Source organism: Antechinus flavipes, chromosome 2 (genome assembly GCF_016432865.1).
Source record: "Antechinus flavipes isolate AdamAnt ecotype Samford, QLD, Australia chromosome 2, AdamAnt_v2, whole genome shotgun sequence".
Lineage (NCBI taxonomy): Eukaryota > Metazoa > Chordata > Mammalia > Dasyuromorphia > Dasyuridae > Antechinus > Antechinus flavipes.
The window spans coordinates 158,600,443-158,618,351 of NC_067399.1; the positions used below are offsets into that span (position 1 = coordinate 158,600,443).

At 36.1% G+C, this 17,909-nt stretch overlaps 1 protein-coding gene across 2 annotated transcripts in view; it reads right to left on the reverse strand.

The window, feature by feature from the left end:
- Positions 1 to 17,909, reverse strand: part of SLC24A3 (solute carrier family 24 member 3) — a 744,046-nt gene that overhangs the window by 17,541 nt on the left and 708,596 nt on the right. For both annotated transcript variants that reach the window (XM_051975857.1, XM_051975856.1), the window contains exon 16: positions 51 to 116. In XM_051975857.1, the coding sequence (XP_051831817.1) occupies positions 51 to 116 (66 nt within the window). The remainder of the gene's footprint in view (positions 1 to 50; positions 117 to 17,909) is intronic.

A 17,909-nucleotide genomic window follows, 5' to 3' on the forward strand; every position in this document is an offset into this window, starting at 1 on the left:
TGAACCAGCCCCTAGAGATGAAAATATTCACTGGAAAGTTGTATACATACCGTGACGAAAACCGAGGCCAAGAGCAAGCCAACAGAGTAGATCAGTCCCCTGCTATTCAGGCGAATCTGTAAGGAAGGAATTTCAGACTGAATCATGGGTTTATAAAAGCCATTTTTTTCCCTTTCTTTGGCAAGCCATCAACTTTAAAATAGCATTGTGTGTAAGATTCCTCCTAAAACAAAGAAAAGTGAATGGTCTTTTTACCTCTCCCAACATCCTCCTGCAGGCAGCCTTGACTAAAAGAAGAGAGCAAAATTAATCAAAAGATTTAATTAACCAGAATTCTCCTCTGTGTTCTATTTCAATGACTTCTCTGATTCCCTAGAGTGCTTATTAGCACAGTCCTGGGCTCAATAAATACATGTTGGTAAATTAGTGATTGGACAATATTGAGTGAAGTTCAGAAGGTGACCACAGAACTTGAAAGGGTTCAATTGTCACAGAAAGATTTACTAAGCCTGTCTAATGGAGATTTTAATAAGATCTTCAATAGTGAGTATTTTAAGGTAGCCCTCCGATAATTTAATAAATGTCATTAATTAAGTTCTTATTATATAAAAGGGGAAATGGCAAGATAGAGAGGGACCTGGCCTTGCCATTAAGAAGACAGGCCTTAGTCCTTCCTCCTGACAAATAGTAGTTGTGTGACCCCCTGCAACATCTCAATGACACAAGCAATATTTGAGAACTATAAGTTAACACATTAGTTGTAGCTATGAATGTATGGAGGAGTTCCCACACTGTGAGTTCTTGGTAGAATCATGCTATTCCACCCTCTAATTTTTTTTTTTAACATGGCATTATGCTGAATGATAAAGATAAAAAGGTAAAATTGAAATGGTTTCTGTTTTCAGGGAATTTAGATCCTACAAGACAAATAAAAATAAAATTATAGAAGATAATTTCAAGACAGAGAAACTATGGTCTAGAGAATCCTGAGGATCTCTGAAACCCTTTTAGAGGGTCTACAAATTCAAAAGTAGTTTTTATTTCCAATACGGTAAATGTCCATAAATATAATCCAGATAAACAAAAACACTTTGGAGAGATCCTCAATAATTTTTACTAGGATAAAGATACTGAAAACAAAAGTTTGAGAACCACTGAGCTAGGGGCATGAGAAAATCCTTCCAATAGGAGGCAGATTCTGATCTAAGCTCCCTAGTCAGATCAAGTCAAGACATTAATTGAATATCTCCTGTGTACCAGGCACTCATCTAAGTGTTAAGGATACAAAGAAAGGCCAAAAAAATTAATTAAAAATACTAAAACAGTCCACGCCTTTAAAGAGCTCTCAATCTAATGAGGCAGGGAGATAACATATAAAATACTCACAAACAAGTTATATACAGGATAAATTGGAGTATAATCAACAGAAGGAAGTCACTTAAATTAAGGACAGTGAAAGACTTCTTGCAGAAGATGGAATATAATCTTGAAATGGATCCTAATCAACATGGTTTTAAGATTTTCTCTAGCTTTGTTCAGCAGCACATGAGTAGTAATAAAGACAGAAAGTACTGGGAGTAATCCAAAGCTGTGGTTTGACAGGGCAAGATATTCCAGTTAATAAAGTGACAAAGGTTTCTAAGGAAGAGGACAGTGTAGAATTGAATTGGTTTGCCAAAGGGTTTAAATGGGAAAAAAGAAGAAAAATATAGTCAGTGAAGGGGAGATCACCTGGGAAAGACCTGAGGGGTAAAGGAATTGGAAATCACAATGAGAATAAAGAATGGATATTGTTCTGTAAGAAATGACCAGCAGAATGATTTCAGAAAGGCCTGGAGAGACTTAGATGAACTGATGCTAAGTGAAGTGAGCAGAGCAGGAGATTTATATACTTCAACAACAATATTATATGATGATCAATTATGATGGACATGGTCCTCTTCAACGAGATGAACCAAATCAGTTCCAATAGAGCAGTAATGAATTGAACCAGCTACATCCAGCAAAAGAACTCTGGAAGATGACTATGAACCACTACATAGAATTCCCAATCCCTCTATTTTTTATTTCCTTCACACACTATTCACTATTTCAAAGTTCAATTCTTTTTGTACAGCAAAATAACTATATGGACACATATACATATATTGTATTTAATTTATGTTTTAACATGTTTAACATGTATTGGTCAACCTGCCATCTGGGGGAGGGAGTGAGAGGAAGGAAGGGAAAAATTGGAACAAAGGTTTTTGCAATTGTCAATGCAGAAAAATTACCCATGCATATATCTTGTAAATAAAAAGCTATAATAAAAAAAAGAGAATAAAGAATGGATTTGGAGTTGTAACACACGAAAGGTAGAATAACAACAGATTATAAACAGATAAAGTCATTTAAGAGTTCCTGACTATGAATGTGGGTTATTTGTGGGTGATGGCAAGATTAAATTATGAGAAGAACTGGGATTTCTAAGAGGTGAAGCTGAGGAAAAAGTGCACTCTGGAAATGGCAAAGGAAAACTTTGGCCTGAGAATGGAACAGCAATTTCACAAGCTATTGCTCTCCCAACAAAAATTGATTAAGCACATTCTATCATATTATTTGCCAGACATCAGGTTCTGGGGCTACAAATACAAAAGTGAAACAATCCCTGACCTCCAAGGTACTTTCAAAATAAGCATTTATAAAATGTTCTCAACATAAAATTAGGAAAGAAAAAAATTTTATGGGAAGGCAATAGCAGCCAGGGTGATCAGGAAAGGTCTTGTATGGGGCAGGTATATTTCATCTGAGGTACTGAAGAAAATTCTAACCTGCCTCTTAGGATGATGATAAGGAGTGAGTACATTTCAGGAACATCCATAAACTATCATATATTTTACTATCATTTATATTTTGTGATAACTAATCAGCAGAATCCATAAATAGTCCATTCTATGAATGGGGCAAAAGATTATTTCTATAGAGATTTTTTTCATTCTGAGATTTGACTTAGTTTTCAATTCGATTCATACAATTTATAGCTAAAAGGGACCTTAGAGATCAACTCATTTCATTTTGAGGAAACACAACAGTGACTTATTCAAGATCATGGCTAGTTGATGGTAGGAGACAGTTTAGGATTCAGATCTTATGACTCCCAGTCTGATGTTCTTGTTCCTATATCACCTACCTACTTTAAAGGGTTAAGTAGATCTCTTGATGCTGTTAAAAGTGGTGTGTCTGAGAATGGAACGGTCCATTTCCAAAACTGGATGACTTTATGGGGCTCACAGATGATATAGAGATTCTGTAGTTTAATAGAGCATGAACATTGATCTTTAGCTATAAACAGAGAATGAAGAAAGTCCTAAGGATAGCTGGTGCAGCTCTGGCAATATTTGCTGTTCTCTAACAGCTGGTTTCCTTCTGGTTTTTAAGACTGCTATTAATGACATAAGGAATTCCATTTGGAGTTTGACTAGACACCAGGGACTGAAATGCCAACATAGGAAACAAGTTTCTCTACCAGACTTAAGTCAGTTGTCAATATTTTGGTTGGAATGTGGCTTTTTTGAGGGATGATAACCCAAAGCAAATAGAAAACTTTTGGTCCCTAACTCTTCCATTAGGAGAAATGAGGATGCTCTATCCAAGTTGTGAGCTTCTAGAGGGATTGGAACTATCTTGTTCATTCTCCTTAGTCCTTAGTAAAAGGGGATTATATATGGCTAGAACTCAAAAGAATGTTTGTTGAGCTGAAATAATTGATTTAGGCAGACTTTAACAGTATCCCAGTGACCTGAGGTGATCTGTAACACTCATGGTTGTTGTTCAGTAATTCAGTTCATGTTTGATTCTTTGTGACCACTGTGGACCATACTGTATATGGAGTTTTCTTAGCAAAAATCTTGAGTAGTTTGCTCTTTCCTCCTCTAGTAGATTAAAGCAATCAAAGTTAAATAAGAACTAATAAGAGTCTGAAGTCACATTTGAACTCAGATTTTTCATAGTGCCTTTCACCTATCATGTATATGAGTATGTAAATCAATCAATCAATCTATCTATCTTTCTATGAAACACACACACATATACACCACCTATAAATGGAAAATCAGTCAGCCAGCACTGTAATCATAGATTACTTTAACACCACATCTGAAAAAAGCAACATGTTCTCTAAAGCAAACATAGATCATAGATTCCTTACTTTATGTATACAGTCTGCCTGAGTCCCTGGGAAATGAAATAACTTGCCATATAACACATAGCTGCTTAATATCACCAAGGTCTTATATTACATCTTGCTGCTATTTGGGGAGATAAGTCCCTAGGTTAATAAACGTTCCGAATCAGAAAATTGCTAAGATGGAAAGTACCACTTTTCCAACTTCTACCCAGCCCAGAAAACTGTCTATACTATGCCTGATGGGGTGGGGGGGGAAGGGGGAGTCGGGTCATTCAACTTGCCCTTTTAAATGATTTTAGAGGCTGATCTCTTAGCATTAGAATCCAGGAAAAGTAAATGAACAGTCCTTTTTGCATCTGGCACTAACTAAGAACCTCAGGACCCTTAAGATTAGGTACAGGTGTAGTAAGGAGGCCTATCAGAAATTGGTAACAAACATGGTTTGGAGGCAAAGAATTATTCAAAGTGTCTGTGTAAGATGTTGCCCCAGTTTTTGCATCCTACTATTCTATCCTACTATTCTATCATGACTATCTACCTAAAGTAAAGTCCTAATGGGAAGCTTTTTTGCCCTTGGAAAATCATACAGCACACAGAATACTTAAGGAAACATTCATTTTAGATATGGATTTACACTTTTAAATTGGCTCATTATTTTTAAGAGGTTTTTTTAACTGAGTCCTTGTCAATAGTAAAGACATTTCATTAGGACATTTCATTCTATTAAATGAACCTAAGTCTGTGCTATAGAGATATATGGAAAACTATTTAGTTTTCCCAAAGGGAGCCTAGTTGAAAATATGAAAAGTTCTTCTATGATCTTCGTGGCATACTGAAATCCGTTGTAATACAGCTCAATTGATTTCCTTCCCTCAGTCCTTTCTCCTCTCCAATCTATTCTCGACTTAGCAGCAAAAGTGAAATTCTTAAAGCACAGACTTGTCATGTCTCTTCACTCTTCTGTTTAAAAACTCCCAGTGGTTCCCTACCAGTTAGACAATCAAATATAAACCCCTTTGTTGAATATTTAAATTCCTTTGCAACCTGGCTCTAACCTACTTTTCTTGGCTCTCTGAAAATTATTTGTCCTTTGTACATTCTTCAATCCAGCCAAACCAACTGACTTGCTGTTCATTGTATGTGACATTTCAATTTTTTCAATTTAAAATTTTCATTTATTAGCAGGTTCTGTGCAAGACTGTCTCAGCAAAGGAAACACTTTAGAATTCAGCAATATGTTCATTATAGAAAAAAATTATATAGAACATATATACAACAAATAACAACAGTTGATCCAAACCTCACTTTGGATGACCTCTATGTTACTTGAAGTAAACTCTTGATTTTGTTTCCATGATTTGGAAATTAGTTATAGAGACAGCAAATGAGCTAGTAAAGTTTTTCTGTTTCTTAGCTACTCATAATATGTCTATTGTTGTTGTGTATTTTTGGCCTTTCCAGCTCTTGTTTCAGTATTTTTGCATAGGCTACCTAGTGTCCCTGGAGTGCATTCCTTCCAGGACTCACTTAGAATCCTTAGTCCTTCTTGAGTTCTAATCCCATCTCAGTTAGTCAAGTAATCACAAATATTTATTAATACCCAGTGATGTTCCTGATACTGTGCTAAGAGTTGAGGATATAAAGACAAAAATAAAATACATGAAATCTTTCTTGATGGCTGTCTTCCCCTACCTCTCTGCTACCAGTGATACCTCCAATTATTGTAGATTAACTTTTTATATATTTGGAATTTCTTTATATGTGTACTTATTGTTCTTTCTGATTGAAGATTAGGCCAGTAAAGTCAGGGACTGTTTGTTGTCTTTTTGTCCTTAGCACTTAGCACAGTGCCTGGAACACAGAGGGTACTAAATAAGTGCTGTTGGATTAATTGATATGGAAGTTCAAGGACCTATAGACACTAAATTAGAGTGTTAGATATGGAATTAGCAAGATATGAGTTCAATTCCAGCTTCAGATACTTACTAGCTGTGTGACCCTGGGCAAGCCACTTAATCCCTGTCTGCCTCAGTTTCCTCATTTATGAAATGAGTATAATAATAGCACCAATCTCACAGAGGCTGTCATGAGGATCAAGTAAGATAACATGTAAAGCACTTTGTGAACCTTAAAGTGCTATATAAATGCTAGCTATCGTTATTACTGTTACTATTACTAATGATGATAATTACTACTACTAAGAACTAGCATTTATTATTATAGCTTCTGCTAATGACATAACTCCCACTAAGAGTAGCTCGCATTTATATAGCACTTCAAGATTTGCCAAGTATTTTACATATGCCATCTCATCTGATCCTCTCAGCAGCCCCTGAGAAATGGGTGCTATTATTATTCTTCCCATTTCATTAGTGCCTAGGGTAACACAGCTAAATATCTGAAGCAGGATTTTGAAGTCTTCTCAACTCTAATTGCACGGGACAGCTACTTTTGCTGCTATGGCCACTACTACTATAGACACTTTGGTCTCACTGAAATTACTGGGAAACCAAGGGAAAAGTATGTATTTGAATTATCCTCATTATATCAACATGTTAATTTCTGAAATGACTTTGCTAAATTAGATTGAGGTCACTTTGACAGCCAGGCACATGAAGTCACCCAATCGGTATGAATAAATGAATCTCAATCCAGAATTATGTTGAGTTATTCCTCTGACTTTGTGATCCTATTTGGGGTTTTCTTAGCAAAGATAATGGAGCAGTTGATATTCTCATTTTACAGATGAAGAAACTGAGGCAAACAGGATGAAGTGACTTATCCAAAATCAGAGAACCAATGAGTGTACAAAGCTGGATTTGACCTTAGAAAGATGAAGTTCCCTTATTTCAAGCTCTATTACTGAGTCACATAACTTCCCCAAACACAAAAAAGCCATCCTCTAAATCAATATTGGACAAATGGTCCCTGGAGATAGATATTTTATAAAATTGGAATGTCTCCTGGGACACTGATTAAAATCATTATTTTTATCATAGTTCCCTTCTTTGTAGTTCTTTATAGTTTTTCAAAACCCTTTCCTCCCAACAGTCTGGTCAGATAAGCAGTAAAAGTATCTTGTGCCTATTTTAAAGAAGGGGAAAGGGTGGTTTAGGGACATTTATTGGTATTTGTAAAATTCTAGAACTAGAATCATTCACAGAAATTATTCAGTCCGATCCTCTCATTTTACCAATGAGAAGGATGGGGTCAAAGAGTGATTTATGCTCATTTGGCTTATGACAGAGCAGCTTTTTAAACATATTCTTCCTAATATACCAGAATCATCTAGTACCAGAATTTCAAAGTTGGGAGGGACTTCAAAGACCATCTAGTCTCATAAAAAAGAATCTCCACTCGAAACCTCAACCTAGCCTTTATTTAGCTTTTGCTCCAATGACCCTGAGTGAGAGAGAACCTCTTAAGACATCTTGATCCACTTTGGAACAGCTTTAACTTAGCAAGGAAGTTCTTCTAGTAAGCCTGAATTAGTCTCTTTATGAACCAAACGCAATGGGTCTAGAGCCTCTTCCATATATCAGCATTCACATACTATAAGACAGATATCATTTCTCCTCTTCTCTAGGCTATGGACCAGCCTGATCTCTCTCTTTATTGTTGTTAAGTCATTTTTCAGTTATGTCCAGCTCTTTGTGGCCCAATAGCATGAGCTAAATAAAAGCTTTTCATCAATCTGGCTATTCTCTGCATATTTTCAAGCTTCCTGATAATATTCTAAAATATGGTAACTAGGACTAAACATAATCTATATGTTTATAACCTATAATCTAATTATCATTTCCTTATTTATGGATTCTGTTTCTCTGTCAATATAACCCAAATTTACATTATCTTTTTTGGCTACCATATCAAATTGTAAATTCATTTTGAATTAGCAGTCCCCTAAATCTCTTAAATCTTTTTCAGACATATTACCATCTTGCTTATGCTTTCCCCAATCTTGTACACATGAGTTTCTTTTAAATAGCTAATTAACATTTATATAGTGCTTTAAAATTTGTGAAACATTTTATAAATATTATTTCATTTGATCCTCACAATTCTTTGGAGAACATAGGTGCTATTAAAAGTCTCATTTTACAGATGAGTAAACTGAGACAAAGAGAGGTTAAGTGACTTAAATACAATCTCACAGCTATCAAATGTCTGAGGTTGGCTTTGAACTCAGACCTTCCTACATCCAGATTCAGCTCTCTATCCACTGTGTCACCTTCCTGATTCTTTAATCTATTTATACAACTTTACATTTATCACCATTAGACTTAATTTCATTAGATTCTGCCCAAACTTATAGCCTGTCAAAATCTGTTTGAATTCTAATTTGTCTTTCAATGTATTAGATATCCCTGTCAGCTTGGTGTCATTTGCAAATTTGATAAGCATGCTATCTTTGCTTTTATCATTCATAAAAATCTCAGCCAACTGCAGATCACAGAACACCCTGTTACAAGCCTCCTTCTAAGCTAATACTGAACTATTAATGATTGCTCTTTGGGCTATTCAAACATCTTCAAATCTACCTAATTGGGTTATTCTTTAACCTCATATTCATTCATGTTTAAAAAACAAATAAACACAAACAAACAACAGCTACAGCTTTAAGGACTTTATTAAACACTTGGCTAAATCATAGTCAAGTTATATCATGCCCCTATCTACCAGTATAGTAACCTTGTAAAAAAATAAATAAAAGTTAGTATTCTGGCATGATGGCTTTTTGGTAAAATAATACTAGTTGTTTGTAATCACCATGTTTTTTTTTTTTTTTTTTTTCCCTAAGTGTTCACCAACCATAATTAATTCTAGAAGTTCACAACCATAATTAATTCTAGAATTTTGCTAGGAAGCAAAGTCAAGATTGCTGGCTTAGAATTTACAGACTCTTCCATATATGTGTATATATATGTAGATATGTATACATGGACATATATATGTATATATATTAATTAGACAATGTATAAGATGCTTTCAACTTACCCACTTTCTTGCGCTACTTTTTTGAGCTCTCCAGTGATCACAGCATGATTTTAATGGTTGGTTTATATCTTTTATGTACATTTATAATATTTATATAAATTTTTATATCTTTTGTATACATATATAATATTTATAGATTCCAAGCCAATAAACAAAAATTATATTTTGGATTTGTATATTAACAGAAATAATTATAGAAATGCTAATCATATTTAGGTCACATGCATGATCTCATTTGATCCTCATAACAAGCCTGTGAGGCAGTTACTCTAGATAACATCATCCCCATTTTGTAGATATTAAGGGATGTTCAAGATTAGGTGGTTCTGTAATAACAGAGAATTTAGGCTTTCTGATTTTAAAGTCATTTTTTAGCTTCACCACACTAGCTCCACTATTAGTTGGAGCTTATGTTTGGCAGTGATTTAAGGTATAATCTAATTCAAATTCCTCTCTGATACATATTCAGAATAGTTTCCTCATAGAAACAAAAGGAAAAAAATAAACCAACAATTAAAATCATGACATGATCACTGGAGAGCTCAAATAAGTAGCACAAGAAAGTCGGTAAGTTGAAAGCATTCTATACATTCTCTAATTAATCTGCTGACCAAGAAATTTTGAATTCATTTATCTGAACATTGCACATTATCCAGATAATCTCTCATTAGAGTTGTATGATATAGTTAAAAAAAAACCTTCCCTGTAAGCAGAAATAATTTCTTCGAGAAATGAGACTAATAATTGGTTAAATAGGAAACTATTGGCTAACATTATGTTTTACCTGGAGTAACAATCAATGACAAAGAATTATCCATTGAATACCACTATATTATGCAAAGTTCTATGCTAGGCAATGTTAGGAACACAAAAATATATAAGATAAGATTCTCCATCCTGAGACTACATAAAATAGCTGGTGAGAGTGACATGAAAACATGTCCTTTTGGGAAAAGAAAACTAACCATACAAGGTTATAAATAAATTCCAGGTGACTGACAGTAATATTTGGGGAAGTGGGCGAGAGGTGAAGGGAAGTATTTTATGCAAAGAGAATACTTGAGAAAAAGATACAGAGGTAGAATAATTAAAAGTGAAGAGGCCATTTTGGTTAGACTAATGGAAATGAAACAAAGAGCTATATTGTGGAGGACTTTGGATAAAGAGTTTGGATTTTATCTTCTAGCTAGATAGTAAGGAAGCAATTAAGATTTTTTGAGCAAGGGAATATCATAATGAAATATTTTTTTAAAGGAAGATTAATCTGATCTCCAATTATTTTTAGCTAATTACCAAGGGTATCTACCCTCCTCCCCCCCTCCCACCTTCTTTAAAACTAAACATCCCTCTAGAAATTCTAAAGCTGGAAGAAGTAAACCTTTGGAAATCAAATCCTCAAAATAAAAACTAGGCCTATGATCATTAATAGAGTATGAATTCAAAGAGGTAGATGATGATGAAATCCTCTGCCAAAAAACATAATTGAAGTCATTTGATGGATGAAGATGCCTTGGGCCACTCAGTCACCCAAAGTTGGAATTTAAGGACAAATGGAAAGTGGAATATGCATATTTTCTTCCACCTGAATGCACACCTAAAGGGAAATGAAGCATTTTTCTATAGCCAAGGAAAGTTGTAGCAAACTAACTGAATTTAGTGCTGACAGAAGAAGACTGACAATTTGGGTTCTGCTCTTTTTGGCCATTACAGAATCTGCCCATTAGCAGTTGATTACTTATGCAATGCCCACTAGATCTGCTTCTGTCCTAGAGTCAAATTAATAGAATGGGAAGCACATGATAATCCCACTGAACGTTGACCAGGTCAGATTAAATCTAAAGCAGTGTGTTCAGTTCTGAGAAGCATATTAGAAAGGCTATTAGTAAATTTCAGTGTGACCAGAGGAAGGAGATGGAGAAATTATATATTTCATTGCTTTTCTAGATAGTTGCTTTATTGTTAAAAATAAAACCAAAATAAGTGTTGAGGGGGCAGCTGGATTGTGCAGTGCATAGAGCGCTGGACCCTGAACTCAAGAAGTCCTGAGTTCAAATCTAGCCTCAAACACTTACTAGCTGTGTGATCCTGGGCAGGCAACTTTAATGTTTGCATCCGTTTCCCTACCTATGAAATGAGCTGGAATGGGAAATGGCAAACCACTCTAGTATTTTTGCCAAGAAAACCCCAAATGGGAGCAGGATGTGTCAACCATGACTGAAATGACAAAACGTAATAACTAAATATTTATTATAGTGAGATTGTTCTTCTGCAGATTTAGGAAGACAGATGCACAAACGAGTTTGGGGTGGCTATTCGGAAATGCCCCAAGTGTCACATGATTCTTATATAGAGTGTTAAAAGCAATCCATCCAGGTCATATGAGAATGGCAAGGGATAATTAAGGGACTTGAAATTATGCTGTGCCAGGACTGACGAAAGATTGGGAGAAGAAAAGATTAGATAGATGTGATATTGATGGCTATTTTCAAATTTGTCATTGTTGCTTTTTATTTTAAAAATTTTCAGTAGCATTTTATTTTTCCAAATACATGTAAAAATAGTTTTCAACATTCATTTTTTTATGCAAAACACTTCCATAAGAAAGAAAACATAGATCTCCCACCCTTTAAAAAAACCCTCAAGAAAAATAAAGTTGAGAGGGAGAGAGGTAAGGAGAGGAGAGAGGAAGGGAAGAAAAAAAGATGAAAGGAAAAAAAAGAGGGAGGGAAAAAAGAAGAGAAGGAGAAAGAGAAAGAGGGAAGGAGAGAGAGAAAAGGGTGAGAGAAAAAGGAGAATGTTTCAATCTCTATTGAGACACAATCAATTGCTTCTTTGGGTAAGAAGGATTTTTCATCATAAATGCTTCAGAATAGTCATGGATCATTGTACTATCGAGAATAGCAAAATCCTTTACAGCTGATCATCCCCGAATATTGCTATTACTTTGTAAACAGTTCAATTTGCTTGAGTTCACAGAGGTTTTCTAGGTATTTTTTTTTCTGAGACCATCTTGCTCATTATTTCCTATAGAACAATAACATTCCATCATAATCACATGTCATATTCTATTCAGCCATTCTTCCAATTGATAGGTATCCCATCAATTTCCAATTTTTTGCCTTGAACAGATAGGTACCATAGAAATTTTTATACACCTAGTCTTATTTATTATAGTCTCTTTCTCCTTTCATCCTATTTGTCCTCAAAAGTATTTTATTACTTATCATCCTTCCCCCAATATGCCCTCTCTTTCATCACCCTCCTCCTTTCCCATATCCCTCTTCCTTTCCTCTAGGATAAAATAAATTTCTATGTCCATATTGAACGTCTATGTTTTTTCCTCTTTGAGCCAATTTTGATGAGAGTTAGGTTCATTCACTCACTCTCTCCTCCCTTTTTTCCCTTCCACTGCAAAAGCTTTTTCTTGCCTCTTTTTATGACAGAAAGTCACACCATTCCACTTCTTCCTTTCCCTTTATCCCAGTATATTTCTCTTTCACTCTTTAATATTATATTTTCCCCCTGAGGACAATTGGGGTTAAGTATCTTTCCCAGAGTCACACAGCTAGGAAGTGTTAAATGTCTGAGTTGGATTTGAACTCAGGTCCTCCAGACTTCAGGGGTGGTGCTCTATCCACTGCACTACCTAGCTGCCCCTAATATCATATTAGAAAAAAAGATATTATCCTTTCATATTCAACTCATACCTGAAAGCATTGCCATTGTTAAGGTTCTCTTATATCCAGTTGACCACACTGATGTAAAACAAAACAAAACATTTTTTCCTCTAGGTCCTCTTACGGCCATTGAACCAACTCACCCATCTCTTTTCTCACCCCTCCTAGCAAGAATACACATGACTGCTGAAGTCATTTTCCTTAAGTGCTCATCTGATTATGTTACTTCCCTATTTAATAAACTCCAGTAACTCTCTATTGTCTCTTGGATAAAATATAAATTGTTCTGTTTAGCTTTTAAAGCCCTGGGAGGACTAAATGCCATTGAAATGTAGATTCTGACCTGGCTTTCTCATTTCATTGCCCAATACTGGTATTGCGTGTGTGTGTGTGTGTGTGTGTGTGTGTGTGTGTGGGGGGGGGGGGGTACAGCAGAATGACACTAAACACAGCCCAATCTCACTCATTTTGTCTTCACATAACCTGTTGTGTTCTAGAACTAGTCTTTCCTTTAGACTTTTCTTTTAGACTCTGTCTTCCACATTCCCTTCTTTTTCATTCACTGGTCATTACTCACTGCACCTCCACACTCATGCAGAAATCCTGACACTTCTTTTCCCCTTCCTGAGGGGGCTTTCTCATTCATGTTTCCATCTTCTCTCTCATTAACTCCACAATTCTCCATACCAAAACAGACTTGAACACTTTGACCATATTATGGGTCTTCCTTTACTACACTCAAAGAAACAATCAATCAACAGCTATTTATTTATTGGTTATCTATAATGTTCCAGATGCTGTGCCAGGTATTGAGGACAACGTATAAAGAAGGAAATAACCCCAGTTTGCAAGGACCAGGGGAAAAAACAATTATATATGTGCAGCACACGTATAAAGTACCTAAGTATCAATATTAGAAAGTAAATAAATACAAGGTAGTTACTATAAGGTACTTTGGAAAAGAGAGCATAAGCAGTTAGGGACAAAGAAAGGCTTCATGCAGAAGATAGTACTTAAGATGCATATTAGAGGAAGAGAGGAACTCCATGAGGTAGAAGTAAGAAGGGGGTGCATTTCAGGCATGTTGGGTGGCTGGTGCCAAAGAATGGAAACGAGAAATGCTGTGCTGATATATGCACAAAGAAAACCACTTTGGCCTAGAGCACTTTGGGGCCTTTGAGGCAGGGGAGCCCAATATAGTAACAATCTGGGTGGGAGGTGATAAGAGCCTAAACTAAGATGATATTGTTAGGGAGAAGTGAGAAGGGGTGAGAGAGAGATTGTGAAGGTTCAAATATTTGACAGTTGATTGAATATGGGAAGTAAAGGAGAGTGAGGAATCTAGAATAATGTTGAGGGACACAAAGTTATGATAGTGCCTTTGATAAAAATAGGGATGGGAGGCAGCTAGATGGTGTAGTGGATAGAGCACCAGCTCTGAAATCAGGAGGACCTGAGTTCAAATCTGACCTCAGACACTTAACACTTCCTAGCTGTATGACCTTGGGCAAGTCACTTAACTCCAATTGCCTCAGCAAAGAAAAAAAAATTAGTAAAGAACAAAGAAAAAGAAAGAAAGAAAGAAATAAGGAAGTTTGGAAGGGTGGAAGGACTGGGGGAAACATGATTTTGGTTTTATACTTGTTGGTAATAGGTAGACTAGGTAGGCACTTAATAAATGTTTACTGAATAAATGAATCTCAGGGAAGAGACTAGAGAGGCAGGTGAGGGTGAAGAAAAGGGGATGGAGAGAGAGAGGGAGGGAGAAAGAGAGAGAGAAAGAGAATGAGAGAAGAACCTAGGACAGTGCATGATAATGAGCCAGCACTGAAATTCTAAGTAGGAGTGGTTAAACAGAGGGAAAATTAGGAAAGAGTGCCATGAAAACTCAGTAAGGAGAGGGTAACTAAACATGAGAGGGTGGCCAGTTAATAAGGATGAGGACTGGATCACACCATCATATCTGGAGGTTTAAAGATCATTAGTAGCTTTGGAGAGAACTATTTCACTTGACTGATGAGGTTGGAAGCCAGAGAGCATATGTTTGAGAATAGGAGAGGAGGTGGAGGCAATCAATGTAGACATCATTTTCAAGAAGTTTGCTTGAGAAAGGACCCTAGCATGAAGGCATGGGAGAGTCTAGTAAAGATTTTTAAGAATGGGAAAGATCTGGACTTCTTTGAAGGCAGTAAGAAAAGAACCAGTGCTAGGAAGAGGTTGAAGATTCCTAGTATGGGAGGATGACTGAGGATGCAATATACTGAAAAAGATGGAAGACCAAATGCATCCATAAAGGATTAGCCAAGGCAAGAAGAAGGACTATCTCTTTGTTGAGGACCTGGGGGAAGGAGAGAGTGGGAGATGATATCAATGTGTTTTGAGACAAAAATTATGGGTGAAGAGGGAGCTCCCGTTAAATGGCCTCAATTTTCTCAGATGGGCACTGAAGAAAGAAATGTGAGGAGAAATTTTGGAGGAGCTTCTTTTGACGTGAGATAAGGCATCAGTTAGGGAACAATGAAATAACTGCCTTGCTGCAATGAAGACCTACTTGAGGTTGGAAAATATAAAATTGTAATGTACTCAGCACATTATGGCCAAGTCCTGTGAGGTAACACAGGTGCTATTATCTTCAGGCAGCTAGGCTCTGGGGTTCTGTGAGCAACAGCATTTGTGGGTCAAGGCAAGTAGGTCAGTCACTTCCAGGAACTCCCTAAAGGAGTGAAAAAAAGGACAGGAAATGGCAATGCTAGCTAGGTTTGGAAACCACTGAAAAACACCAAGACTTCTTCCTGGGGTCAGGCTGGGACAAGGACTTTGAGCTCACCTCCTTGACATGCTAAAGCTCTTGCTCTACTCGGTAGCTATTCTTTGCTTAAAGTACCCACTAATTAATGTTTTGTCTCCCTCTTGCTTACTTTGGGGGGTCTGGGTCAGTTGCATTTACCTGAGATGTAAGAAATGCTAATTACACCTGCAGTTTCACGAACAGTTCTATTGTCCCCAGAGGACACGATGAGGAGTACTTGGTATTAGCTGTAAAAAGAAGAATTGGGGCTTGATTTAAGGAGTCATTTCTAGCTGTCCCAAAGTAGAATACTAGATTCCCTCTCAATGGAGGGTCTTTAATTGGGGACGGATGACCACTCCTTTAATGTCCTTTAATGCCAGCTCTGAAATTCTTTGACTGTACAAAAAGTAAAGTCAGAATGAGCTGACTGGACACTCTTATAACTTGAGAATCTTTGTCTGGTCAAGAGGTTTGTGGTCAAGTAAAAGGAAGCATAGGGATCACAGATCTGAAGCTGGAAGTTGATCTAATCCCATCCTCTCATTTTATAGATTGTAGGAATCAGAGAAAATTTCTAGTCCTCCATCTTATTGTTCCCCTGATCTTCACAGATGAGGGTACTGAGGTCCAGGGACATTAATTGATTTGCCTACAGTCACACGGCCTAGAAACATTAAGTATTAGATTTGAAACCAGGTCCTCAGCTTCCACAATCAGAAGCCTTTCTATTAAACCAGACTGTCTTAGTCTCTATTGCAGTCTTCAAACTGAGCAATTGGCCCATGGCCACTTGTGGCTTTAGGCAGCTGGCTGGGAATGGGGGCCAATTCCAAGTTCTTCAAGAACGGTTAATAGTTGAATTGAATCCAGAAGGAGAAAAGGGGAAAGGGAGTGCAGAGGGAAGTCTCAGAGCAAAGCTAAGTTCAAACCCTAAATAGTGTGTGGAAACCAATAGCAGCCATATACTGTCAGCCTCTTTCTGAAATTGTTAGAGCTAGTCTATTAAATAAGAATAAAACTGAAAATCCTCTGTTTTTTAATTCCTACCCTGCAACAACTCTTTTTTGAATATTATTTATATTTTATTTAAAGAAATTTATAAATTATATTTTAATCTGGTTTAGGGATTGGCCCCATTTGACACCTCTGGTCTAAGCAATTCTCTCTTTTAAATAATAATATCTTTTTATTTTTCAAAATACATGCAGAAATAGTTTTCAACATTCCCTCTTGCAAAATCTTGTGTTCCAAATTTTTCTTCCTCCCTCCTTGCCCTCCCCCTTCTGAAGACCCCAAATAATCCAATATAGGTCAAACATGTCTGCAGTAATTCTTTAAAAGAAAAGCAAGGTAGGGTACTTTCTCCTGTTTGCATCTCAGAATCTTTCACCTTTTATTGGCCTGCTCAAATCTCATCAATACTTTTCTCAGTCATCTGGGTGGTACAGTAGATAGAACTCAAGGCTTGGAGTCAGGAAAAGCTGATTTCAAATATGACCTTAGACCTTAGCTGTGTGACTGTGGATTTTTAACCTCTCTGTCAGTTATTTCAATTATAAATTCAGAATAATAATAATAGCATCTACTTCATAGGTTTGTTATGAGAATCAAATGACATAATATTTGTAAAAACCTTTAGAACTGTGCCAGGCACATAGTAGGCACTTAACAAATATTCTCTTCTTTTCTTTTCTTTCCCCTTTCCTTCCTAACAACTTGCAATTTTGAATTACTAACTAGTTCAAAGCAAGGTTTCTTTATGAATGTATGATTTTATTTTACTGCCTTTGGTTGTGATTTTTTTTTTTTTTTGAAGACTGACTGAAGTAGGAAAAAAAATTTATTTGTTTGTTTTTACGTTGAGACTTTTCAGAGATGTATCAATCTGACATCCTTTCTAGTTATGAAAATTTGACGATATTATAAGTAAAACTTATGTAAGTACAAACATTTTGTCTTCTTGAGGAATATTAAGCTGACCAGAAAGCAGAATGAATGCATCTCTGATTTGAACAGGAAAATTTAAAACTGAAGAGAGCTGAACAACAGATTTTCCTCTACTTTCCTTTATCTTGTCTTGCAGATGTAAATAATATTAGTATAAATGCCAAATATCTTAATAACATTTCTTAGCCAAGAGTGAATGCTGAAGGCTCAGCTTGGCTTGAGCTATCTTGACATTTCACATTGTTTTTGTTTCTTCTTTTTATTAAAAAAAATCATTTTCATTTTCTCTATTTTCCACTCTCATCTTTCTTTCCCCTATTGTTGTGGA